The sequence below is a fragment of the Agelaius tricolor genome, unplaced genomic scaffold (assembly GCF_023055355.1).
Source record: "Agelaius tricolor isolate 1412-34295 unplaced genomic scaffold, bAgeTri1.0.p SCAF_8, whole genome shotgun sequence".
In the NCBI taxonomy this organism is placed as follows: Eukaryota; Metazoa; Chordata; class Aves; order Passeriformes; family Icteridae; genus Agelaius; species Agelaius tricolor.
The window spans coordinates 19,279,640-19,305,457 of NW_027269268.1; the positions used below are offsets into that span (position 1 = coordinate 19,279,640).

The 25,818-nt window shown below is 39.3% G+C and overlaps 1 protein-coding gene across 2 annotated transcripts; it reads left to right on the forward strand.

Moving 5' to 3' along the window:
* The first annotated feature begins 422 nt into the window (after nucleotides 1-422).
* On the forward strand, nucleotides 423-24,924 carry SLC39A8 (solute carrier family 39 member 8). 2 transcript variants are annotated; one of them, XR_011679949.1, is made up of 9 exons: nucleotides 423-928; nucleotides 7,720-7,888; nucleotides 11,924-12,093; nucleotides 12,513-12,635; nucleotides 13,675-13,842; nucleotides 20,258-20,465; nucleotides 20,973-21,157; nucleotides 22,456-22,600; nucleotides 23,822-23,957. XR_011679949.1 is itself a non-coding variant. In XM_071431845.1 (8 exons), the coding sequence occupies exons 1-8, from the start codon at nucleotides 743-745 to the stop codon at nucleotides 23,966-23,968; spliced, it is 1,356 nt and encodes a 451-aa protein (XP_071287946.1). In that variant the 5' UTR covers nucleotides 423-742; the 3' UTR covers nucleotides 23,969-24,924. The 2 variants fall into 2 exon arrangements, 1 of the variants encoding a protein (XP_071287946.1); XM_071431845.1 differs by lacking the exon at nucleotides 22,456-22,600 and having other exon boundaries at nucleotides 23,822-24,924.
* The last annotated feature ends 894 nt before the right edge of the window (nucleotides 24,925-25,818 follow it).

The following is a 25,818-nucleotide window of genomic DNA, read 5'->3' on the forward strand; positions in this document are numbered from 1 at the left end:
CTCTGTTTGTTAAAAGGCGTGCATGAAATCACATGCTTTTTTGTGCATTAATCCTGCCTAAAAAGGTAGACTAGACACAAATCTACGTCTCAGCCTGTGTGAGGGAGGGGGCCTGAGAGAAGCAAGTTTCCTAACTGGCTGCCAACCGAAGGACTCATTCCAAGGTCCAGGAGCCTGGGCTCAGGAGATAGTGCTGGTGAGGTGTGTGCAGCACCTGCCTGGGCCTGGACCTTGGCCTGCGTTATCCCTTCTGCCATGCAGAGGGTCAGGGCGGCTGGGTGAGGGGCAGACGGGCAGGCTGGGGCTGTGTCTGGGAACGGCAGCGGGGGCCATGACTCTGATGCTTGTGTGACTCTTGGCCCCTGGGCCGGGGCCGGTGGCAACCGGGAGTTTTGCATCCTCCGCAGCTGCCCGCGCGTGGGCCGATCTCGGAGGGCCCCGCGCCACCTTTTGTGGTGACACAGGGTGGCGGGGAGCCCGTGGCTGCCCTCAGCCCCCGGGCGGCGGGGCTCAGCGAGCACTCGGTCAGCGGCCTGGCCCGACGGCGCGGCGGGCACCGAGCGACGGCCCCGCGCCCCGCCGGGAGCTCCGCGGCGCCGCCGCCCGCCCCGCATCCCCAGTACGCCCCCCGGGGAGGGGCCGAGCGGGCGGGCCCCGCTCCCGCCCCGCGGAGCCCGTGGGCAGGGGCCAGGGCGGCGCGGCGGGGCTGCGCCATCCGCCACACTCGCCGCGTCCCGCCGGGATGGAGAGGCAGTCCGGGGTTGGCCCGGGGCCGGAGAGCTCGACGAGCTTCGCCGACGATGTGCTGCGCGTCTTCGGGGCCAACCACAGCCTGTCGGCGGGGCAGCTCTCGGCGCTGCTACAGCGCCTGGGCGCCGCGCCCGCCCTGGGCTCGGCGCTGCCGCTCGCCCACCTGCACCACAACCAGGTACCGGCACCGCGGCCGCGGCCGGGCTGGAAACGTCCCGGAGCCAGCGCGCCGGGCCGGCTGGGCAGCTCCGTAGTGTCTAAGTCTCGCCGCCCTCGTGTTTCCTCACGGTGAAGCCGGGAGGGAAGGAGGGAGGGAAGGCGGGAGGGAGCAAATGTCTGCTGGGTTCTGGGCTCCGTTGCGGGCAGAGGTGCCGGCGCGCCGGTGAGGGCAGCGGGAGAAGCTGCCGTGCCTCAGGGAGCTGCTGCCGCACGGGCTGCCCCGGGATTGGCTCTCCCTCCTCGTAGCTCGGCTCTCAAACTGTCTCTTTTCGCGGTTAAATAGCATCTGTCCAACTGCACGGAGTGTGTGAGAACAGCTAGTGTTTCCCTCCGAGAGCTGAATAAGCAAATCTTCAGGAGCTGTTGAAATATGGTTGTCATGAGGCAGCAAAATCTCGATTATACAAACAGGTCTGCTTGTGTAAAGAAACTTTTTCAGACATTTTCACATCTTTTATCTAAGTTGAGTGCAAAGTGTACACCTGTCGATTAATCTACCAAAAGCTTTTTAAACTGATATTTAATTTACTGTCTGGATATTACTGGAATATTACTTCTCTTTAAAACATTTGTGCTCTGTTTAATGTCACCATCAGAAACTCAGATCTGTCTGGTACTTTAAAATCTGTGTAATTTCACTTACCTGGACCATCCTGGACTGAATTTGTTTCCTTGAAGGGAAATTTTGAGATTTCCATATGCTTAGAAATCAGAGGCACAAAGTCACAAAAATGAAAGGAAAGCCAAATGACTGTTTTCTCTGGTTTGATTCCACTCCCTAAGAAACAGAGGAGCGATGGCTCTAGAGACCTTGAGAATTGTTTTCTAACGTGGAGTTAAAAGCTCTTCTGCTTTTTCTGTGAAGGAGACAAACTTTGAATAAGCTCTCTTTGTTTTAGAAAGGTTTAATTGGGACTTAATTGCCCTGAAATCAATGTAGTATTCAGTATAAGCATAGCAATGTTTGTAGGAGTTGCTGCTTTCAAATCTCACAAACTGGTCACTGTTCCAACTCGGTGTGTTACAAATATAAACATTCTCAGCCACACATGCTAAGTACAAGTTAGCAGTGTTTACTATGGCTATGAAAAGCAGCTTTCTTTTAAAAGGCCATAGAAATGAGTAGATTCTTCAGTCCTTCAGGTTTTCTGTCTGCAAAAGCACGTAGCTCTCGTACACAGGCTACAGACGGAAAAAAAAAAGAGTAATGCTCTTTCTTATTACTATGAATGCATGTCTCTCATAAGTAACTTGAAGTTTAACTGAAACAGTTCTTTTTACAGGCGTGTTCTAATTATGTTCACGTTGAATTATATCTAGGGTATCATAGTGAAATGATTTTTGAAATGAAAACTACTTTTTTCTGAGTTACTTGCATTCCTTCTTAAAATTATCCTTATGGCTGCTCCATCAGCTTGAGCCATTAAAGCAAGTGCATTTTGATCCCTCATGGATGTCAGGTATGTCCATGACTTTGGGCAGGTGGCACATGCAAATGCAGACTCACGCCACTTAAATCCTTTTTTAGACACCATGAGTCTTTGTGCTTACAAGTTGATAATTCAACATCTGCTGGTTATGACAGAAGACATGAAGTGGCCTAATGCAAGTTTGGGTGTTGGAAGGCATTAGAGGCCTAAGCTCTACTGATTCTCAACAGAGGAAAGTGAATACCTCTGGAGAGTGATCCAGGTCTTCCTCAAGGCATCAGAATCCATTCAGGCTGCTTAAGTTCCTGCCTGTAGGAGGGCAGAAGGTTTATCTTAGGCTTTCAGTTCTTAACTTCTGTGTCCAGACTTAGTGGGATGACTCCCAGGCTTTTCTTTGAATCAAGATAACATACCCCTGCTCTTCAGAGAGTCCCTCATCCCAAGCCTGAAGGCATTTTTGGTGGAGAGCTGGTCTGTAAGGGACAGGTGATAAAGCACTTGGCAGGAAGGAGCAGTCTCTGTAATTTTATCCCAGTATTAGTGTTTAGTTTTAATGTCTCATTCACAACTATTTTGGTAAGCCTATTAATCTCATGAAAAGATCCACAAGAAGCTCATCCATTTTCTTAAAAATTGAAAGTCTGGGTGTGTAAACCAGAAGAAGATTAATTGCTTGCTTGCTTGATTGATTTCTGTTTTCTTTTGATACCAGGTTGACTTGAAAAGAAAAGGGAGAATTAAAAAAATTATTTAATTTGTTGGTGATAGTGTTTGTGTGTATAGTTGTGTAGGTGTTTGTGGCAACTTGTGTCCTATGATGTCTGTAAAGATGCTGATTTTTTAATGTAGAAGAAAAAACCTGGATTTTTTGAGCACCCTTTTTGAATTTTGGATTTAACTGTCACCAATTTCTTCTGCTTTTGGTCTCTTTTTGCTTTCATCATGCACTTCTATAATTATTTTTATTTTGTGTTAATATTTTCTTTGCTCTTCAATTTTTCTGTTATCACCTTTTCTTAATATGTAAGCTAAGACTCCTTGTCAGACAAATAAGTGCTAATTGGGCAAGCACAAGTACTGAGCAGTGCTGTTTTTTTCACATTTTACTGTGGAATTGCCACACATTTTAGTCATACTAATAGAGATTAAATTAGCAATTGCAGCCTAATAGATATGATGGTTTGTTATTTGCTCTGTATTTTACATTATTAGCAAGTTGTAAAAACCATGAAACCATACTTGATCTTCTATCACTGAATTCATTGTAGTATGGCAGCCATACACGTGCGTGCCAAAGGAATAAATGACATGCTCAGAATTTTTGGTCAAAAAATGCCTGGAAGGTAAATGGGTATTGGAAAGAAGCCTTGTTAATTTCAGCTTTTTTTAATGCTTTGATGTAATTGGTAGGTGCTAAAATCATGCTCCTATTTCCTTCTTTGGCTTTCATAAATCTGTATTTATGCCAGTCTAGATGGTATACCTGAGTCCTGTGTTTTAATGTAATGCATTTTATTTTTTAAACAAAACATTTTGACAAAATTTAATTTCTTTTTAAAATTAATATTTGTAATCAGATATAATTACCTTTTATCTCAGGATGAGTTAAAATCAAGTAAGTTTTGTAGCTAGACTAGAACCAGGCTAGTATGTTCTTTGATTTGAGGATTTTTGGGGTAGTTTTTCACTAGTTACAACTTGTCCTTTTGAAGGAATGGAGACAAGAGTGACAGAGTTAGGGTCTTCATCCAACACCATGACCTGATGTTGCCTGGCCGGTGAGATGCTAAATAGGCTTAGCTATTGTACCCATTAAGTGTCTTATTTCTACAATATTTTCAGTAAATTTCAGTATTTGTGGACAGTTTTCAGCTCCCAGGCTTGCCCATGTTGTAGGGTGTGTGACATCCCTAAAGCACACGAGTGCATTTGGGCAGCTCCATCTGACTCTTTCTCATGGAGTGCTGCTTATTGAAGGGATGATCATCTGCATCATCCAGTTTTTTACCTGTCCTAAGTGACACAAAGGTGTTACCACATCAGCATTAGATGCTTTCATTTCTTGCAAGTAAGTTGAGGAAGGCAGAGCTGTATGTCTCTATTTTGCCTTATGCATGCTCAGACTAAGTTAAAAAAATAGGGAGGGAAAAGAAGCCTTGTTAAATAGGCATTCACTGCATTTCTTGTTTGCAGTTGCTACTGTGGGACCCACTGCTCAGCCCTAGGGTGGGCTGGGCTGGCATTTAATCTGGCAACATCTAGAAATTGCAGTGCAGGATGCTGCTCAGTATTTTAGTGCTCCACATGTGGAATGCTACAGATAAAAGAGGTAGAGCAATGATAAGAACACAGCAGATCACAGAAGAGACTGATGCCTTTAAAAGGTAGTTATTACTGTAGCATTTTTTGTTAATTTCTCCAGTTAATTTCTCCAGTTAGAGGAATCCCATATTGTTTGATCATTTTTGGGAGAGGCTTACCAGGGTAAAAGTAAACATCTGTTTGAATAACCTAGTTCATAGTTTAATTTTTTCTAAGTCTCAGTATTCTGTAACTGTGTGAAATCTATGATTAAGCTTCTCCCCAGTTTTCATTAAAGCATTTTTAAAGTTACTTTTTAACAGTTCAGGGATGATCAGTTTTGTTATATATTTTTTGCAATTGTTTACTAAACTCTCGGTGACAGTCACATTACAGGAAATCCTCTCACCTTATCACTGTGATAAGGTCTTGCTGCACAGCAGGGGACAGACACAACAGCAGGTTTGGTGAGTCAGGACATCATTTTCAGTCCCCTGTTCCATGAGGCTAAATTTTCGCTCTGATGAGATGGTCCATCAGTCTTACAAATTAAATATCTTATGTTTTTACAGCAATGTGGCTGTGTTAATGCATTTATTTATCCTGAAAAGATAAATGCAGAGTTTTGCAGTGTGCAAAACATGCCTTGCTCCAGTCCAAGGCTTCTAAAAGATTCAGTCTTTTAATTAATCCTTTAATTGTGCTGGTGAACTCATGCACGCTTGCTTTTTAGCTCTTGGATGTATGTAGGAGTTTACTGAGAGTATGAGGTGACTTATAACAATGAATCATTTATAAGAATCATTATCCTCTGGGTTTGTCCCTGATCAAAATAATAATAGTAATTAAAACAATGCTGTTTCTCAATTTCACATGAAAGAGCTCTTCTATGATGGTATTTCTCACCTCCATGTTTGTGTGTAGGCAAGGTTACAATTGTCAGATGTATTAATTTATGCTGTGTCTCATTTAGTTTCTCTCCATTATCTGTTTTCCTTCCCACAATATTGTTTGGATTTTTGTGAATTAATGTTAATACCAATGTATTGGTATTTTAAAATGCTAATACTCTATTCTGTATCTTAGGAATGAAATAGTTAAAGGTGATTTCTTTCAGAGATAGTTATGGTGCAAATTCTCAGCTCTTACTGGCTCAGTTTTCTAACCACAGATGTCCAGAAATGGCTCCGTGAGCTGGTAAATAAGCACCATACAGGAACTATTCTGTAGACCACAACTATCCTCCCTTTGTTTTGCTGTGGGCATATTAGCCATCTATGTTGTATTATTCCAAAATGCAGAGTTAACAGTAAAATGATTAGACGCATAGGCAGTTTAGAAAGCTCCAGTGGTTTGTGTATTGGCCTGTTAAAGACTGTATGTTCAGTGATGATTTCTTTATTCACTTTCATGTAGGTTAAAAAGAGCAACATGTTTTAAAGCAAAAATCCATCTTCTTTTATAAAGCTCTATTTATTTTATATGTGATATTTATTTGACATTAGCATTGACATTGAAAGATGAAATTATGTGCACTTTGCTTCTGTATATTTGAATCTTTGGGGTCTCATGGCCTTAACAAAATTTGCACTTAGGTTTAAGTTCAAGCATGTGCCTGAGTACTCTGCTAGACTGGCGGAGTTAAAGAGGAAGGACAGAAATACCCTGGATGTAATTTAGCTGAAATCATTTGAATTGGCCTGCATGTTCTCTTCATCCAAGCAAATCAAAGAGTCACGTTCTGGTGATGAGTACATGCCTTTCACCTTTTGGACAGTGACAAAAATATTTATTCACAGGAGCGGAAGCAGTTCTGATGAAATAAATGACTTGGAATCACTCTGGCTTATCTCTAGGAGTTAATTGCCTTATAAATAATAATGTTGAATTATTGGAGACATGCTGTGTAATCTGAAGGTTGCAAAAACTGAGAAGAGCAGGGAGTGACTGTTTGTGTTTATTTTGCTAAGGCTTCCAGTGCTCTCTGCTTGCAATCATACTGAGATTTGCTACAGGGAGAGTTATGCTGGAATTGATGTCTCAAATAGAAGAAAACATTTGATTTCTTTGGTCTTGAGACTCAACCCTGGTATGTGTTTATTGTGCAGCAATAACTGCACAAAACTATTGTATACACCCAGAAAAAGAATGTTTTCCCTTATTATTGTAGGAAATAAAGAATGTAAATGAACAGAAAGCGTTAGATGAAAGATTTCAGCAGTTTGGAACATTTCACATAAAAAAACTCAAATTTTTTTCTGTAGATGTATCTTTTTGATACTTTGTGGTTTGTATTTTATCTTTTTGGTTGAAAATGACAAACAGAGGAACCAGCCTTGCCTTGCCCCTGGCCTGGTTTAGCACTGCTGAGTATATTTATTGTTGACCCATCAGACACTGTTATGTCCTGTGCTAAAGGCAAAGTGAAGATCCCAAGCAGGAGTTTATCTCGTGGTTTTACAAGACAATGTTTGGTCTCAAGAGTTACTGCTGTAAGAGGAATGAAAAATGTTTGGCTTTAGACCATTTTTAAGGAGTTAATTTGGGGAGATAAATAAGAAGTGTTGTTGTAAAGTACAAGTGGTCACTTACATGAATAAGCTGTCACTGAATTACCAGTCCTTTTCTGGCACACTCTGTTACTGAGATTTTAACTGTATCTAGTCTGCTCTTAAATTTAATTATTTTGTAATTACATTGGGTTTTAATTACTTTGAAGCTATTTTTCCAAATATATTATGAGGTTTAACTGTCTGAGTTCTCAGGGCAAAAGATCTCCAATTGTCTCCTAAGTAAGGGGTTTATTGATTTTTGATTTATCTAACTTAAAGTACTTTGAATCATTTCTGCTTCATATCAAGCAATCACAGTATTTTCATGCACAATGTACATTGTGTAGACTTTCCTGAAAATGCATTACATTACTTCCATGTTGTAATTCTTGGATTTCTCACTGTATGTCTTTTTTCTTTTGGTTTGCATTAATGTGTTAAGTTGTCAAAATCCCTTTTAATTTCAGTGCTTGACTAGTGAAGAAATCTTTTCTTTGCATGGGATACCGAATGACAGTTACATATCAAATTCCAGCTTCTCTACAATATGTCCTGCAGTTTTGCAACAACTAATTTTTCACCCATGTGACCATCAGGAAAGCTTTGTGGACACATCTAAACCACATTCTTTGCAAGGTTCGTTACTATTACTTGCATTAATGCTGGGACTGGAGTGGGGTTTTCTTAGAGGAACAGTAAGCATTTATCTATAAATAACAGGAATGTCTTGTTTGGGAAGATATGGTTCCAAAGTGGGAACATAAACTGCTGGTTTAGGTCAGCAGACTATCCAAACAAAATTGGTATCTCTTGACAGTGATCTATTTAAAATGCTGTAAGAAAGGTGAAAGAACTGACTAGAAGGTTATGGAATATTTTGCCCGCATAAGGAAGAGTCTTTCTGACTGGTTTTGTTTGGATAATGGTTTATGCTTTGAAACATAAGGACTCGTACTTATAGCTGGTTAATAGAAGAAAAGATGAGTGTACAGAAGGGAAGTTTGTGCAGGTGGTTTGCAATGGGAAATTGAACTTGGTGGAATCTGCCTGGATGGAGGCAGGTAGAGTTAGAATTACTTGGGCTACATTTGAATGGAGTTATTTGCAGGGGGACTGTCAGGTAAGCCAGTGACTGGTTTACTGGGGAAAAATACTCATATTCTTTCCAAATTCTGACTCCTGCTTTCATGTCATATTCTGTGATGACCCCTCCAGGAGGAAGATTGTTACATGGTTAAGTAGCCCTAATCTTCTCCCTCTTTTTCTCACTCTTATTTCTATATTTATTGTGCACAGAACTGTACAGTGCAGTAAAAAGCATTGGACAGGGAATATTTATCTCATTAAAGAAATCACTTATTGCACTAAAAAAGATCAGATATAATTCAAGTCAGTATTCCCAATGAACTTACTGTTCCAAGGGAATCAACTGAATTAATGTTAAAAGTTAGGATGTTGGATTAGTAGTGCCTAATGTCAGTATTCATAAGAAGAGATACGGAAGTGCTTTTTGTAACTTTTGAAATACTAGTATTAATAACATTCTGATTAATATAGGTGATCATCTTTATAAAACATAGTTGTGTTTTGTTGTGTCAATGAAAGATTGGAATTCTGATTGAGTAATCACTGAAACCATGGCACCAATTTAGCATGACTGCTCTAGATTGCTTGTATCATATGCAGACACATTACCAAGAACACCATTAGATCTGCATTGGAGAGTAGGATCTGTTCTCTTTTTATTTATTTTTCTTTTTTTTGGGAGGGGGTGCTGGTTAAATAGGTTGAACATGGAATCCTTGACCTACAGTTAACCTCCTAGGCTACTTAAACCATCCCTCTTGCTTTTCTTTTATCTGGCCAGCTCAGAAGCAATGTCCAGCTCAGAAGCAATGTCTGATAGCCAGATAAGCAAGGCAGCCTTCTCCCTGCCCCTCCCTTGGCTGCAGCACAAGAAATCTGCAGGCCCATGGTTAGGGCATTTTAAACCACTGCGACACATGGTGGTACCTGTTTGAACAGAGATTCCTAGAAAGGCCCAGTGCCCAATGCAGCTGTTGATTTATACACCCCCACCCCATCACAAAGTGAATCTGTCAGTAGCACTGAGCCCAGATGATTTCAATTACTGCCCATGGAGCAAAATCCTTCATGCCTGTTTCCAGCTGTGCCTATGTGAATTTTCTCCCCAGGGACCACCACTCTCTTAATAATAAAGTGTATTCCAAAATACTAATGGACAAGACATGCAGAAGAAACCAGTCCAATGAGCTTTAGGAGCAGCTACTCTGAATAAAAAATAAGTGATGCCAAAGCAGAGTGGAAGTTGGAAGACAACAGGTTTTAATGTCTTTTGTCCCGGGATTTGTAAAACTATCTGATCTTTGGGCAAACTCAGCTCCTCTCCTTGCTTGCTTCTTTGAAAGATAATAGGGAGGGGTATAGAGAGGTATCAAATAGCTGAAACTGCCCAGTGGCATTCTTCATGTCCAAGACAAACACCTTCTGTGTCCTCTGCTTGACTTCTTCAGAAAGGTATTCATGCACTCACTTCCTCTTCATACCTGGACAAGGTTAAGGAAGAGCCTGAGCCTGCCTGTTCTTACAAGGATCAGTGCTGGGCAGCAGTGTTCTAAGGAGGGCATCTTACTTGCACTCCTGCAGTTTTATTTTTTGGATTTCTTGTGCCTTTGGGTATCTTGGTTGTCTCTTTATTGAGGCTACAGTTTAAAGACAGAAAGAATAATAGCAGTTAGCAAAAACTGACTGAGTCATCCATCTCAGGGAAAGAATTAGCACAGCATCTGAGTGCCCTGCTCTCGTACATAAAGTCAGACTACCCAGCTTTCTGAGATGTGTGGACTCATGAAAAGACTAGTGTGGATGGAGTCCTAGTGAATAAAACCATTTTAAGGCACATAATATTGTGAAATACAGTCCTTAATGCAGGAACTTTGCCAACAGTGGTTGTCTTGGAATTTTTTCAGCTCAGTTAAAAATGTATATTTTTGCACAGAATATGGGTAGATGTCCATGCACAAAACTAAAATACTCTCGTACATATGTAGTAATCCCAAATTTAGACAGTGTTTTCTGACTCATGATAACACTGGAAACCTGTTTATTATAAATTTGATTTCAAAAATATAGTTACAATCTTAATTGTCATTTAGTTTAATAAAAATTAATCTATGTAGCTTAGTGAATCTACCCATATCTAGTTGTTTTTCCCTCTCTCTGTGTGGCTCTCTTAAAATTGGCAAATAAGTGTTGTAATTGGCATTGATACATCTGCAAATGCTTTGAATATTTCTAATGCTTTCTGTTCTTGACATGATATGAAATTCATTTTATAAAAACATTGTGACACTGTACAGAGTAGAGTATCCCAGTTGCAGGTGAGGAATTTAGCTTAGTGTGTTTGCCAGTTGTGTTCCAGGAAATAATATCAGACCATAATCTGATCTCTTAGTTTCTGCTATGCAGAGAGGAATTGGTGGTGACTTTCCTACATACATACAAGCTTATAATGATGCAACTTTTTGGATTATATGAAACTGTTCTCATCTAGGCAACATTGTGTTGGCGTTGATTATTTTTTGTGGTTAATTTTTAAAGACAAACTCTCTGCCTGTTTGGATTACTTCGTAGTTCTGTGGCATTACTTGGGCCACCCTTGTAGACCTCTTTAGCACAACTTTTAAAGTTTTTCTCTCTACTCATAGGGATTTGAGATGTCACTAGGGAAAAAAATGTTCCTTATAGAGGCACAACTTTGTGAGTGCTTACGAGCAGCAACAACCACACCACACCTCTCCAACCTATAATTCAGGCTCCAGAATAATTATGGTATGGATTTGTGCAAGTCCTGGTTCCTGAACACTAAATATCTGAGATTATACTTATGGCGAGGGAAACAAAATTATGCTGAACCCTGCTGCATTTACTGATTCTTAGGAAAGGTTTTTGCCATTGCATACCTAAATCACATATCCTTGTTTTTAAACCTAGAACCTCTTTTTTAATGCACTTTCATTTCTCTATTAAAATTATCTCAACTATCAGATATCTCTCACCTCACCTGTTGAAAAACAGTGATGGGCAGCATTTTCAGCCAGCAAAATTTCTTTGAATGACAGGAGGAGGGAGGAGGGTTAGGAACTGAGATATCACCTCGGTGATTTGAAGGAGTCATCCGTTATCAGGAAGGATTTTTATATCTGGTACAGCCAAGACAACTGGAGTTGTCATGGAGTTTCTTAGAAGTAAATGTCAATTGGATCTAACTCTGGGACTAGTAAGAAGTTTTGTCTTTTCTCTGTGCTATAGCTGCTTCAACTATTGGCCTAAGCCTTAATTTTTACTCTTCATTGACTGTAGAGAGACTTCATTTACATTACCAGCAGTTTGGTTAGCCCATATATTCTACTAGCATGGTTTCCATTTTTAATATGGTTGTCCCAGAAAATATTTTCAGATATTTCCTTTCTGCAGGTATGCATCTTAACTGCCTATGCATTTTAAGAATTTTATATTTGTGAGTTTTAATTTCAACCAAGGAATGACTCTTTTACTAGTTTGTGCCAGTTTAGCAATTAGAGAAATCACAAGCAGACTGAAGTGGGTGTTATACTAAAATATTTTGTATTTCTCTTTTTTTGTCCACAGTTTGGGGATTTGGGTTCCTGGCTGTGTCTATCATTAACTTGGCATCACTTCTGGGATTGATTTTAACTCCTTTCTTAAAGAAGTCATATTTCCCCAAGGTTTTAACTTACTTTGTGGGCTTGGCCATTGGTACTCTCTTTTCTAATGCAATTTTCCAGCTCATTCCAGAGGTAAGCAAGGAGAATAATTATTTGATAATAATAATGATATATATAATTATTATATACCATTATATTATTTGATAATATAATGATACAAATCATTACAGGTTTGCATACTAGTTTCTAAAGAACTATGTCTTGTTGTTCATTGGGAAGGACCAAGGGCTATTCTGCCTCTAAACAAAAAGAGAAATACACTGGATAAAGTTGTAGTGAACTTTAATAGGTACACTGTTAACATTTTGCCCAAGTTTAAAAAATGTAATGCTACCAGAATCTTTTACAACTTCTGCTCATGGAAACTGGTGGTTGATCTAGAGACGGTTTTTGTAATAGAGGGGTATCTGTGCAGTGTGACGTGTGTTTGTTTTTCTGGAAATGTACTAAGATTACAGACTAATTTGCATTGCTTTTTTCTTCACTATTAGGCATTTGGGTTTGACCCAAAAGTAGATAACTATGTTGAGAAGGCTGTTGCTGTGTTTGGTGGATTCTACATTCTCTTCTTTGTGGAAAGGATTCTTAAAGTGATACTAAAGCTCTATAACAAGGTAATGAAACCTATCACTAACTGAATGAGCCTTGCCTAAAAGTACCTGTCATACTTTGTGAGATACTTGCTAGATGCATGAAATGTGAGGTTTTTTCCTATTTTATCTGAGGAATTCAGCCTTACTGTGTGTTCTGATATATCTGTTTAAAACCCATATGAATAGGGCAAGAAATCTCCCTTTCTTGAGGGAGTTACAAGCAGGCAGCTTTGGGAATGGAATCCAGATGTGAGTGTGGTCTGCTCTCTTTAGTATATACTCCAGTTGCTCTCCAGAGCCAAGTTGTTGCTGTGGTAGCTAAATGCATCAGAAAAACATGGAAATATATAAGAGGTGGAGAGAATGAAGTCTGCCCATGGAGCTCCTCCTTGGGCAGAGGAAATCAGTGTGACAAATACACCTTCTTGGTCATCTGCAAAGTGCAGCTGCACTGATAGGGCCTGACTCTGGTGTTCAGTAACTTCAGCTCTGTGTTTCCCCAAGCTCTGCTCAGTGAACAGACCTGCTCAGTGAACAGTGCAGTTGTCTCCTCTTGCCCAGGGCTCTACTTTTCACCCCTGTGTCAGAGTACTTGTCTTCCGTGTGCTCTCTTGAGTGGTGCTGATACTGAAAATTATGATGATCAACTGTCCCTTGTTTGCAATAGCTAGAAACAGAAAAAATGAATTTGTTTTTCTTTAATTGTGTAAACTGACAAAGGCTAATGAGCTCTATTTGACAAGCAACCATGAATAACCAGCAAATGTTGATCGCTTTTGGTCAGGTTGGCTTGGGAGGTTCTACATAAAGGTATAGAAGTGAAAAGTCTCCCATGTTTTCTGATTAGCTAAAAGTAAGAGATAAGTTAGGAACTTATGTTTGGAGTTAATTAAAAAAAATTAAATGTTCACTGCTGCTCATTTCAGCAATCACTTGGTATGGAAAGCAAGGCAGCATGAATATGATCTCCTACCCACCTTTTCCTTTTTGTCTTTATTTTCTTACATTGCTATTTTGCTTTTGTCTTAATTAGCTACCTACTTGTTTATTTTTCACCTAGACTGGCCACAACTACTTTGAAAATGGAGAAGAGAATCATTCTCAGGATAAGACTAACTCACCCAAACCACCATCGTCCAGCAATGGGGGCACATGTTATGCAAATTCAGCTGTCATAGAGAGCAATGGAAATCTTGGTTTTGACAGCATCAGTGTGATCTCAGCACAGGTATGAAAATGGTGTCTATTTATTTATTTTTTCCCTGCCAATTATACAAGCATATCTAAGAGAAGAGTTAATATGAATTTTTATTACTTTTGTCTAGTTTTTGTAGAATTACAGCTTATAATTTGGTTGAACCCTATGAAAAAAATACAAGGGCAAGCTTTGGGGCAAGATTGAAAAAGCTGAATGATGCACTCTGTATCCAACAGAAAGGGCTATGTTATATCAGTGCTGCAATGGGCTGGACAGAGAGATGTATCTAATCAGATTTGAACTTGTATTTAATTTGGCTAATTTTGGTTTTGTTGTTACTGTTTTGCTTAAAGAGCAGTGGTGTGTTTTACTGTTGTGATAACGTTGATCATACAAAATGATCTGTATTTTGTTCCTGAATACATAAAGCTATTAAATGTGAGAGCCTGGCTCTACCGATCAATGATTAAAGAGAAAAACTAGCACAGTAACTTTCAGGCTGTATATTGTGAGCACTGCTTGTGATAACACAGTGTATTTGGATACTGTGGGAATCACAGAGGTGATATGTTGAGACAGAAGCCACTCCTCCTGGTTTAAGTATTGTTGTCTTTCAGATTTGTTCTCTGTGTTTCTTTGTGTTTGTTTTCATACTGCAAAGGCAACTTCCTTCTGTCTGAGAAGAAAATGGAAGTAGGAAGAGGAAGTTTTTGTGCTTCTTTAGTCTTTTTCCACGTGTAGAGAGGAGCAGTATTGTGCAAGGAGGACCAGTACTGTGCCTTATTAAAAAAAAAACCCAAAAAAATAGTAAAAAAAATTTAGATGTCTTAAGGCAGACTTTTTTTCCATAGAAGAGTTTTTTGTTTGCCAGTTAAGTATTTTTAATAAGTATTTTTATTAGCCAGTTAAGTAAGTTGTGGGGAGCAGAGAGGAGCAAGCAGGAGAGCAAGCCAGAAGCAGGCTCTAACAACCAGGAGAAAAGCTGGGAGCTCTGCACTGACGCTGCAGGCTCACAGGGCATTTGATGCACATGGTTTAAAACACCAAAATTGTACTTGTCCTTACCCTAGAAATGTCATGAAGTGTGGTGGATTCTGAACATCTTAAAAACTAGAAGAAACATGCTTAATTATTAAAATTACATGGGCACCATGAGGGAATTAGTATTATGAGTGTCCCTAAGTTTTATTTCGTAGATTTATAAAACAAGTAAAAGAAGCCTCCACTCTCTGCAGAGACAGAAACAGTGCAGCCAGCAGGACTAGGGAAGTGATCATTCCCCTGTGGCACTGCTGAGGCTGCACCTTGAATCCTTTGTCCAGTTTCAAGTCTCTCTCTACAAGAAAGACCTTGAGGTGCGGGAGCGTCTCCAAAGTAGGGCAACAAAGCTGGTGAAAGAGTTGGAGCATGGGCCCTTTGAGGAGCAGCTGAGGGAGCTGGGATTGTTTAGCCTGGATAAAGGGGCTTGGGGGGGACCTTATCACTCTCTACAACTGTCTGAAAGGAGGTTGTGCCACTTGGGGGTCGGTGTCTTCTTTCCAATATTAAGTGACAGGACAAGAGGAAACAGCCTCAAGTTGTACCAGGGGAGATTTAGACTGGATATTAGGAAAAAGTTCTTTATGGAAAGGGTTGTGAAGCCCAGGAACAGATTGCCTGGGGAAGTGGTGGAATCAGCATCTCTGGAGGTGTTTAAAAGGTGATTAGAGGTGTTCCTTAGGGATATGGATTAGTGGTGAACTTGGTTAATTAGGTTAATGGTTGGACTCAATGGCCTTAGAGGTCCAACTTAATGGTTCTGTGATATTGTGTAGCAACAAAAAAGCCATTGTTGCTCTTCTCCTCCTCCAGTGAGGTTTGAAGGGCTGGGTCAGGGGAGGGCCAATGTGGCCAAGGTGCTTTAGGGCAGTTTGGGTAATGACAGGAGGGTAGGGATGCATTCAACTTTACAAGAATGTACTATTTAAGGCAAAACCATTTGGCATAAGCTAATGTGTACCCAAGAGAATTTTATTGTGTCCCCATAATCAACAGGCTTGTTAAAGAGGGCAAATACAGAGTAGTCAGAAATCAAAATGAAGGCTTTAAAGAGGGAATTTGAAGCCTGATTTTGCTAAGGTGTGGTAGCTGTTTTCAGCCATGGCGATCCAGCTATATTCTCTCCTTTGATGCCAGAAGAAATTGACTGTCAGAGTAAATGTTTAATTAGTCACCTACTTTCTGTTTTCACTTGCAGCAGTAAGTGCAACCTTGGAAACCTTTGTGCTCCACTCAAAGTTTGTATCTATGCATTGAAGTATGGCTTGACAGCAGAAACTTTGAAAGAAAGTTATTTCAGAGACAAATTGCTGAAACATCTGTGTTCTTGAGTGCACACGGTTAGAGTTGTACAGCAAAACTTTACAGTGCCTTTATTTATTGACTGGTGGCAGTGTCAGGATTCCTTCTTGGTCCTGTGGGCTCTTCCAGAGGATGTGTCTGGTTCATGTCTGAGGGAATCAGGCATGCATTGGAAATGGCAATAGTGATCACTATTGTAATCTGAGATATCGTAAGATGAAATGAGAGTGTCTCTGTATAATTTCTTAAGTTTGGGAGTGAAGGAGAGGCCATTACTTTTTAAAAGTCTCCTGTGTTTAGAAGAGCATAAATATCAAGGATGTCTTTGTTTTACCATAAATGGGGAGATACAAATAATGTAGAACTGCACTAATAATTAATAAAAATGAAACCTGATAGTCCAGCTGGGGATTACAGAGCTCCTTAGCTGGCATCTCTTTTGATGTATGCTAAACTACCATGAGAAAATGGAAGTAGTCCAGAGGAGATAGACATTGCTAATTTTTTGCTTTGGAATCCTATGTGTTCTAGGGTATTTTGTCAGTAGTCTCCTTTATCTTAAGCATGAAGAATATGTATTACTTGTTCATCTACCTCTACTGGATACATGATCTAGTAAACTTCAGAATGTATATCCAGAAAGGCAATTTCACTGTACTTTATATAAGTTAGAGAAGTTGTCAAGACATTATTTAAAATGGATTACATGTAAGAATTATGATACTTCAGAGCAACACAGTAAACGTAAATGGCAGATAGCCATATGTATATATATATATATATCTATATATATATATATATATATATAGATATAGATGGAAAACAAAGGTGTCGCAGAAACTGATTGCTAGTTTATAAACTATGGTTGTTTCTGCATTTTGGAAGTTTGAATCAATAAAGTAATTTTTAGAAGTAAATCAATACTGGTACTCTAAATTAATTGCAATTACTTTAAATTATCTTTTTGGTGGAAAAAATGGGTGAATTATTTAAAAAGAAAATTTGTGCATTAGATCAAACTCCCTTTCTTCAGTGAAGCTAGAAACATGTGCAAGAAAGATGATGTGCTTTAGGCAGAAATCAGGTCTACAAAACAATTCTTCCTCCTGTTTATAGTCTACTTGAAGGATGGTCACCAGGGAACAGAAAAAATTAGAGAACAGATCTTTACCTCAGGAAGCTGGATGAATTGGTGGAAGAGCTTTGCTAATTGCATTTGGGTTTTCTTATACTCATGTATTTTGGGTGGCTTGCTTTGTAATACTTCTTACTTAAAGTGACATTCAGCTTGTCTTCATGGATTAAGAGAGAGATCTATTACTTGTAAGTGATCCTATCTCAAACAGAAATAGTACAGGTACAAATTAATAATCTCAAAAAAATGATTGGTGCTGCTTGTGTTAGAGGAAATGTTGAGAGGAAAGTCTTCAAAAACTAAAGGTAAGTGTGTAATGCAAATCTAAAACCTATGTGTTTGAATCAGCAGGGAAACTCCTGACTTTTTGATACCATTGCTCATTTTTGCATCATAAAAGTGTAATTTCAGAATTTCCTGTAGACTGAATAGGGGCTGCTTTGTGGTGGTTTTGGCACTTCTCAACCAAAGCTTCATTATCTATAAGTTCCAGGCAGTACAATAGGCACCTGACTCAGAAATTCCTGACCTGAACTTTTGTCCTGTCCCAGGTCAGCTCTTAAATACAAGAATGTAATCAGATAAGAGGCCTGTGAGCAAATCAAGTGGCGGACCTTATAGCTCTATTCTGAAAGATTTTGCAAGGACTTATTGATCATTTTATTTCCTTGTAGTTAAAAAATCAGTTTGCCTGGTAGCATTTGCATATGGCAAAACTAAACCAGTTTGCAATGTTTTTTTTTAATAGCTAAAGAAAATTCATTGAAATACTCTTTGGCCTTTTCCTAAGGAGAAGGAGATGTTCCTCTATACCCTTATACTTCAAGAAATGGAGATGTGTGTGGTTCAGGGGAGAGCAGTGGATATTGCCTGCCTTAACTTAAACAATGCTTTAGACAGTGTGTCTCACAACATCCTCACAGGCAAACTCAGGAAGTGTGGAATGGATGAGTGGACAGTGAGGTTTATTGAGAACTGGCTGAATAGCAGATCTCAGTGGGTCAGGGTGTCATTGGAGGCCTGTCACTAGTGGTGTCCCCCAGGGTTCAGTATTGGGCCCTTTATTGTTTAACCTATTCATCAAGGACTTGGTGAACTTGCCTCCTGAGCAGTTCACTGATGACACAAATCTGTGAGGACTGGCCAATACCCCTTCAGAAGGGCTTCAACAGGTTGGAGAGATGGGCAGAGCAGAACCTCCTGAAATCCAGCAAAGGAAAATGCAGGGTCCTGCACCTGGGAAGGAATAACCCCAGGCACCAGCACAGGCTGGGGGCTGACTCGTTGGAAGCAGCTCTGCAGAGAAAGATTTGGGTGTCTTGGTGTGTCCATGAGTGTCCATGAGCCAGCAGTGTCCTTGTGGCCAAGAAGGCCAATGGCATCCTGGGGTGCATTGGGAAGAGCATTGCCAGCTGGTTGAGGGATGTGATCCTGCCCCTCTGGCCAGCCCTGGTGAGGCACATCTGGAGTGCTGTGTCCAATTCTGGGCTCCTCAGCATGGGACATGGAGCTCCTGGGGCAGGTCCAGCAGAAGCCACGAGGGTGATGAGGGGGCTGGAGCATCTCTCAAAAGGAAAGGCTGAGGGAGCTGGGTCTGTTCAGCCTTGAGAAGAGACAACAGAGAAGGCAGCCCATCAATGTCTGTGAGTATCTGAAGGGGGGGTGTGAAGGGGATGGAGGCAGGCTCTGCTCAGTGGTGCCCAGCAGTAGGACAAGAGACAACAGGCAGAAACTGATGCACAGAAAGTTCCACCTGAGCATGAGGAAGAACTTCTTTACTGTGCAGGTGGCTGAGCACTGGAACAGATTGCTCAGAGAGGCTATGGACTCATTAGAGAGTTTCTCATTAGAGACATCCAAGATGCAATCCTGTGCCATGTGCTTGAGGAGGGATGTTGAACCAGATGAGCCACTGTGGTCTCTTGCAACCTTAACTAATCTGTGATTCCGTGCTGTGTGTGTCTCTAGGCACACATACGTATATATTACTGCTTATATATTCCAATAAGTAAGCACTAGTTAATGCTATATAAGCAATTTTTTTTTTAATGGGGGAAATACTATAATGCTTGCAAATATTCTGCAAAGACAGCATGTGTGTATAGAAATTCATCAAATGGGTGACCAAGAACTTTTAGGGGAGCTTAGTTTGTGCTTGCAGTTAAAATGGCAGTTCCTTCTATGTGTGTTCAAGTTTTTCATTATTTCATGGCACCACATGTATAAATTACTTCCACTTCTGGGGAGAATTAGTGAGATCCCTGGAGGGTATGTGCACTGCAGTTTTATATTAGCCTGTTGATTTCATGCTCTGAGTCTTTAATTGTGCAGTCAAAATTAGCCACCGCTGTTTTTATTAAACATTCACTTTGTAGAAATTAATTTGAATAGCTGGACTTGACTATCATTGCCCAAAATTAGAAATAAACTTTATGTAATGTCTGAATATGTCTATACTGTAGACACATTCTACAGTATAGACACATCATATATGTAATGTAGATAGAATTCTGTTCCTGTGGTAGCTGCGTATGTCTCTGAGACCATGATGTGGTGCCAGTTGTTTTAAATACAGATGCTACCAATCACTGAGATCAGATCCTTCTGACTGTACATGCTTATGTAGAGGTGGCAGAGGAGGCTTGGGACCATCTTTATCTGACAGAGACTCCAGAGAGACATTCAGACCACTGTGACCTGAATTGCTTCCTGTCTCAGCTGAAGGGCATCCAGGTGACACTTTGCAGTCAGAAGGGAGATTGAGTCCTGTACGTCACCTTGTTGAAACAGAAAACATTTGGTGCTTCTGCTGTGCCATTTGCTTCTTGGACAAAGCAATTTGGTCTCTATATGCAGCAGTGCTTGAGTTTATATTTGGCATTCAATTAAGGACAGAAGTGTGATTCATTGACTTCTTTATTCAGCGCTTTGTGTAATTGTAATTGTTTTATTATTATTATTTTTTTTCAGGAAGGAGCCACCCAAAGCAGCTTATGCAAGTGTCTTAAGGGGCGTCCACTGTCAAAGATTGGGACCATTGCTTGGATGGTGACACTGAGTGATGCCGTACATAATTTCATTGATGGCTTGGCTATTGGGGCTTCTTTCACTTTGTCTCTGCTTCAAGGGCTCAGTACCTCCATAGCCATCTTGTGTGAAGAGTTTCCTCATGAACTGGGTAAGAAACTTCATTGCACATGTTGTTTGCTGTGGAAATCTCTGTTGTAGGTGGTTGTGTTGGCGTAAAGTTGGCAGTGGTTGAAAGAAAGTTTAGACAAATTAATAGAAAAAATATTCATCAAAAAGTTACCAAGCACCAAAACACACATCTGGCACAGGAAGTTCCCAAGTGCAGGTGGGTGGAAGCTGGGAGCATATATTGGACAGGTACTAATTATCCTGTTTATATATGGTGCATACAGTGTTGTATTAATTAATTTAAAACCCAGAAATCATCATAGGTAGTGGTGTGTTCCTATGCTCTTGTCTCAATCTTGCATCACTATTTATTTAGAATATTTCAATTTCCTTAGTTTTGAAGGGAAATCCTGATCACCTATTTGAATGGAGAAAAACAACAAAGGTTATAATGTGTGTACAAATAATGTCTTCAGACTTCTTTTGACATCAGAATAACCACAATGTCATTTTCTGAATATGGTTTTCTCTTTTTTTATTCTTTTAGGGGATTTTGTCATCTTGCTTAATGCAGGAATGAGTACTCGGCAGGCTCTGTTTTTCAATTTCCTATCTGCATGTTCTTGTTACATCGGGTTGGCCTTTGGAATATTAGTAGGAAACAACTTTGCTCCTAACATCATCTTTGCTATAGCTGGTGGAATGTTCCTGTACATCTCTCTGGCAGATATGGTGAGATATAATTGCATTTTCAGTTATTTATTTCTCTGCAAAAAAATCATGTACTCCTCTAAGTCTCTCCAGCAGAATTTAGTATTTTCTCCTTCTCATGCCAGTGACTAATAATAATAATAACAATAATAATAATAGAATATCATCACTTAAACCCTTAATGGAGGTGCACAGATAATTATTGTTACCGACAGGTAAGGCTTCATAAAGCCTCACCTATCCATAACAAGTTATGTTTATTCATGAAACACTAAAGCCTTTCACCTCATCATATGATTATTGAAAAGGGGTTTTAGACAGAGACAAGCCTTTCATGAATTTGGCCTGGTTTAATCAGAGTAAAAAGGGTATAAACACTTTGTTTCAGCATTTTAAACTGTCACATTATTTCACCTCATTATTTTAAAAGGTTTGTTTGTCTATTTAAACCACGTTGTGAGGGAAAAGCAAGAAAGGTAAAGAGAATAAAGTTAAATATTAAGTTTTGAGTTGAATGAAAGGTGTTGTGTAACCACAGTGATAATGAAAAACTTGATGTAAATTCTGTCCTGATTTAAATCAAAGAGTGTCAGCCTCATTTTCCTGGTTCAGACAAAAAATTTTGCTGAGTTCTATTCAGAATAGTCTGTCTACCATTTATTTTTCAAAATATGCTAGAAGATATAAGGAAAAGAAATTGTGCTAAAATCCAGATAATATTTAGACATTGGATTCACAGTTATTTAGCAATATTCCATAATTTCCTCTTACAATGATGTTTTGTCTCAAAATGAGAGAGATCTTTCAAGAGTTTTAAGTTTTATTATGTTTAAGTCAGTGTTGTAAGAACAGATGCAACAGGTGCAAAGGTGTTTACATCTGCCACGTGAGAATCCATTTGAGTGCAGAACTGGAAGAGTGAGGCTCAAATCTGAAAAGATTTGAGACCCCAGTTTGGTTCCATGTGCATTTAGAACTGTCATATATTTATAGTGACTATTTAATTAAATACTGTTATAGTTCAGGTAATATTATAGGATTTAATATGTTGTTAGAGTTATAAACAATGTAAGTAGTTTATTTCATACGCTTGCAGTACCTTAATTGCTAATGCTTTTTGTTTAGCTTCACTCATATAATGAATAGTAATGCACTGAACTCTGATGTGTAAAATTCATGGCATAAATTTATAGTGACTCAAGTTTGTTATTAAATCCATCAAAGTAGGTAACATTCTTTTCTTTGTATCTGTTGTTCTGTTCTCTCTGTTCCTCTCTATCTGTCTCTCTCCCTGTACCCTCCTCTCTTTCTTTTTATAGGTTTTTGGACTGTATCAGTTACCTATCTGAATTTTTCTTCCCCCTGAAAAGTCTGAAATAGGGTATTGAAGTGCTCTGTACAGAGATCTGGCTTTCTACTTTCTTACGATTTTCACACACTTCTGGTTTGCTTGTCCAGAAGCAGGTAGGAGTAACTGGAATGTCATGCCTTCCTCCTTTTCTTTTCGCTGTTCTTTTTTCTGCCAGTATTGGCATAGTCCAACCTCTGCCAATAGGATCTCTGAGTGGGGAGGCTGTGGGCAGGTGGGAATGTATGCTGAGGTGTGTGCACAGATGAGCCTTGCTGTATGGCATGAAGTTAATCTGGTTTTGCCCTGTTGTGCAAGAGTGTGACGGAGCTCTGGAACCATTTCTGGGAAACTTTGGGCTCTTCCCGCTAACCTTAGCCTGTTCTTCAAGAATTGCAGTACCTTCAATAGCTGTTTTTGTATTGTGAGATCAAAGAAAGATACAGTTTTGGAGTTACCCAGCCTGAAGGCTTCCTGACTAGGGCTGAAATAAACTCTCTTCATTGTATTCTGGTTGTACTATTCTCAGCAGAACAGGAGAATACTTTAAGGCTTGTTTCTCAAAAGCCACCATAGCTGACTTTACCTCCAGCTCACACATACCCTGAATCATCCCATGCAGGGAACTTGATACCTGTGCTCTTCTGCCATCACCTCCACTGGCTCCAGGGGCAGTATCTTTGTTTCTGCAGTTAGCAGCAGATCAGTCACCCTTTGCTCTTGTGTTTATACCACTAAGACGTATATTATGCAATGAAGAATCCCTTCATGGCACTGTAATGTCATATTGCATCTGTACCACCAGTTTCACACCAATTGTCTTCCTCTTCTTCCTTGCTTGACCTGACAAGCCCACCAGACCTTCCACATGTGAAAGGTTTCTGATTTCTGAGGGGTTGCCCGTGTTTTCATCTTCACTTCATTTTCCTTTAGATGAAGCAGAAGAATCCTAATGTTCTGTTTCCCAAACAAGGATTTCTCTTTATAGCAGTGAAGGAAGAAACAAAACATTTAGCAATACAAGGGCAGCTGCTCTTAGCTGCAACATGTAGACCAGCAATTGGAACCTAGGAGTGTGCTAGAATCAAGGGAAAATTTGCATGAGACTCAGCCAGATGAAGCCACAGTAGAGAGGAACAAAACACCGTTTCATCTTACCATCCTTGGTGGAGTGGTTTTTCAGGGTAATTAGGGTGATATTTTCCTGTGACTGCTTTCACCCCCGTTAGTTCTAATATTCAGTCCAAAGTAGCAATATGGTTCACTTCTTAATGCCTTAAATTAAGCATGCTACCACGAGATGGCAATACTTACCTAAAAATATCCTATTTTTTCAGTTCCCAGAGATGAACGATATGCTGCGGGAGAAAGTGACGGGACGAAAGACGGATCTGACGTTCTTCCTCATTCAGAATGCTGGTTTGCTCACAGGGTTTACTGCTATCCTGCTGATCACCTTGTATGCAGAAAATATCGAGCTGTGAGGACGGAATCAGGAGTGGAGACATCAAGCAAATTGCAAATGGAAGACACTTGAAATCCATACAGGGACATTCATTTCATCTACTTGGTTTTGAAACAGTGGCAAGGCCCATCCTGTCCCTCTTGCCCCAAATACAGGAAGTTCTTCTTTAGGACTTGCAGTTGAACCAAATAGTAGGAGCTGTCAGCTTCTGTGTGATGCCAAAAAAATTATGCTAATATTTTTATTTCTACTTAAAATTATCAGACATATCTGAACTGTCATAGAGGAAGGGTGTTACTTGGCCAGTAGAATTATGCAATACATGCAGCTACATGCAACTCCAGACCAACTGAAAGCTGAGGTCTACAAGGAAGATGTGTATTTAAAAGAAAATAATACAGTTTCATATAGTTTTTTAACTGTGATGAAGGCAAGCAGTTTCAAAACTGGTTAATTTTTATGACTTTTGTTGCAGGATTTGTCTGTGTAACATCTTCATTCCCCATCAAAAAAAAGAAAAAAAAAATCAAACCATTTCAGAGTAGGTACTAATGAAGCTAAGATTTTTAATTACTAATTAACACTGGAAGGAGAGATACCAGTTCCTGCTTTTGATCTTTTCTCTTTATAAATGCACTAGGGAATTGTTGATTTATTTTGAGAACCACTTTTTTTTAATTAGAGGGAACCTGTGTTAAATTTATGACTGTTTATCAACTCCATAATATTTTAGAAACATTGAGTACTTTAAAAATGTTCAAGTTTTCTGTATTCTATGAAAATAATAAAGTTTTATACTTAAGTTTCCCATATAACCCCTTTAAAAATCAGTTCTTTAGTCTTACAAAGGAGAATTTAGGAAAAAAACCTGCTAAAATCAACATTCCAGTATGCTTTCTTCATAATTTGAATGATTTCTTTGTGTGCAGTTGGATGGAATGAAATGATAATAAAATATACAAATTCTTACCACAATCTGTTGTGTGTGGACTTTCTAAAATCATGCTTATATATATATGAGTTCTTCTGAAATAAACAATTCATCTACATTACTAATCTGTTGTAAGATGAGCACAGGGAAATTCATTAAAAAATACATTCCATTTCAATCACCACTTTGCTTTGAAGGAATTGTTGTTATTCTCCAGTAAGTTACTTTTTACACTGATTTTTAAGCAAGTTTTACAGCTTCAAAGGAGATACTGTTTTTGATGTATTTCCTTGCTGTAGGAAGGTACAACTATTTTATTTTTAATCCTTTATTAAAATATTTTTTTTCTACCAGGCAAAGTATTTATTTTAATACTTTATTTGAATCTCATCTGTAATTACCTTAGGAAAAAATAACTTCTCTAAGTGTCTGTTTAATAAAAGCTTTAAGGCAAACTGCACAGAAGTTGTAAATAATACTTTACTTTAAAATATCTCGTAAGTGTTAAAATGTAGTAGCCAATGATACTTGCTGTATGGAAAAAACATTAATTAGTCATTTTGTGCCCTCTAAGTTTCTGTGAAGAAGAGTGCACTGTGTCTTTCCTTTAATTCTTTCTTTGTTGATTTCTTGGATAGAAGCTGTTTGTAAATGTTGCTCTTGTGTATGACAATGATGTGTTATAGTAACTATGAATGTTCATAGACTTCCTAAAATAATGTCACCATTCCTAGTTCATCAGATTATTTTAATAATATGCCTGAATCATACTTTTCACCTTTAAATCCAAATATTTGCAAAGGAGACTTGATTTTTGTTAATTCCCTAAGGAGGAAAAACTGACACAAGCAAATCATTGGAATAATCTACTTTTAGATCACAGAGGAGACTAGAGATGGAGCAAAGTCTGATTTTGAGCGTAATCCTTTAGTCACAAA

Coding starts and splice junctions, on each gene's coding strand:
- SLC39A8 (XM_071431845.1), top strand. CDS start 743: ATGGAGAGGCAGTCCGGGGTTGGCCCGGGGCCGGAGAGCTCGACGAGC. Junction 7,889..11,923: donor TAAACCACATTCTTTGCAAG/GTTCGTTACTAT, acceptor TTTTGTCCACAG/TTTGGGGATTTGGGTTCCTG. Junction 21,158..23,821: donor ACATCTCTCTGGCAGATATG/GTGAGATATAAT, acceptor CTATTTTTTCAG/TTCCCAGAGATGAACGATAT.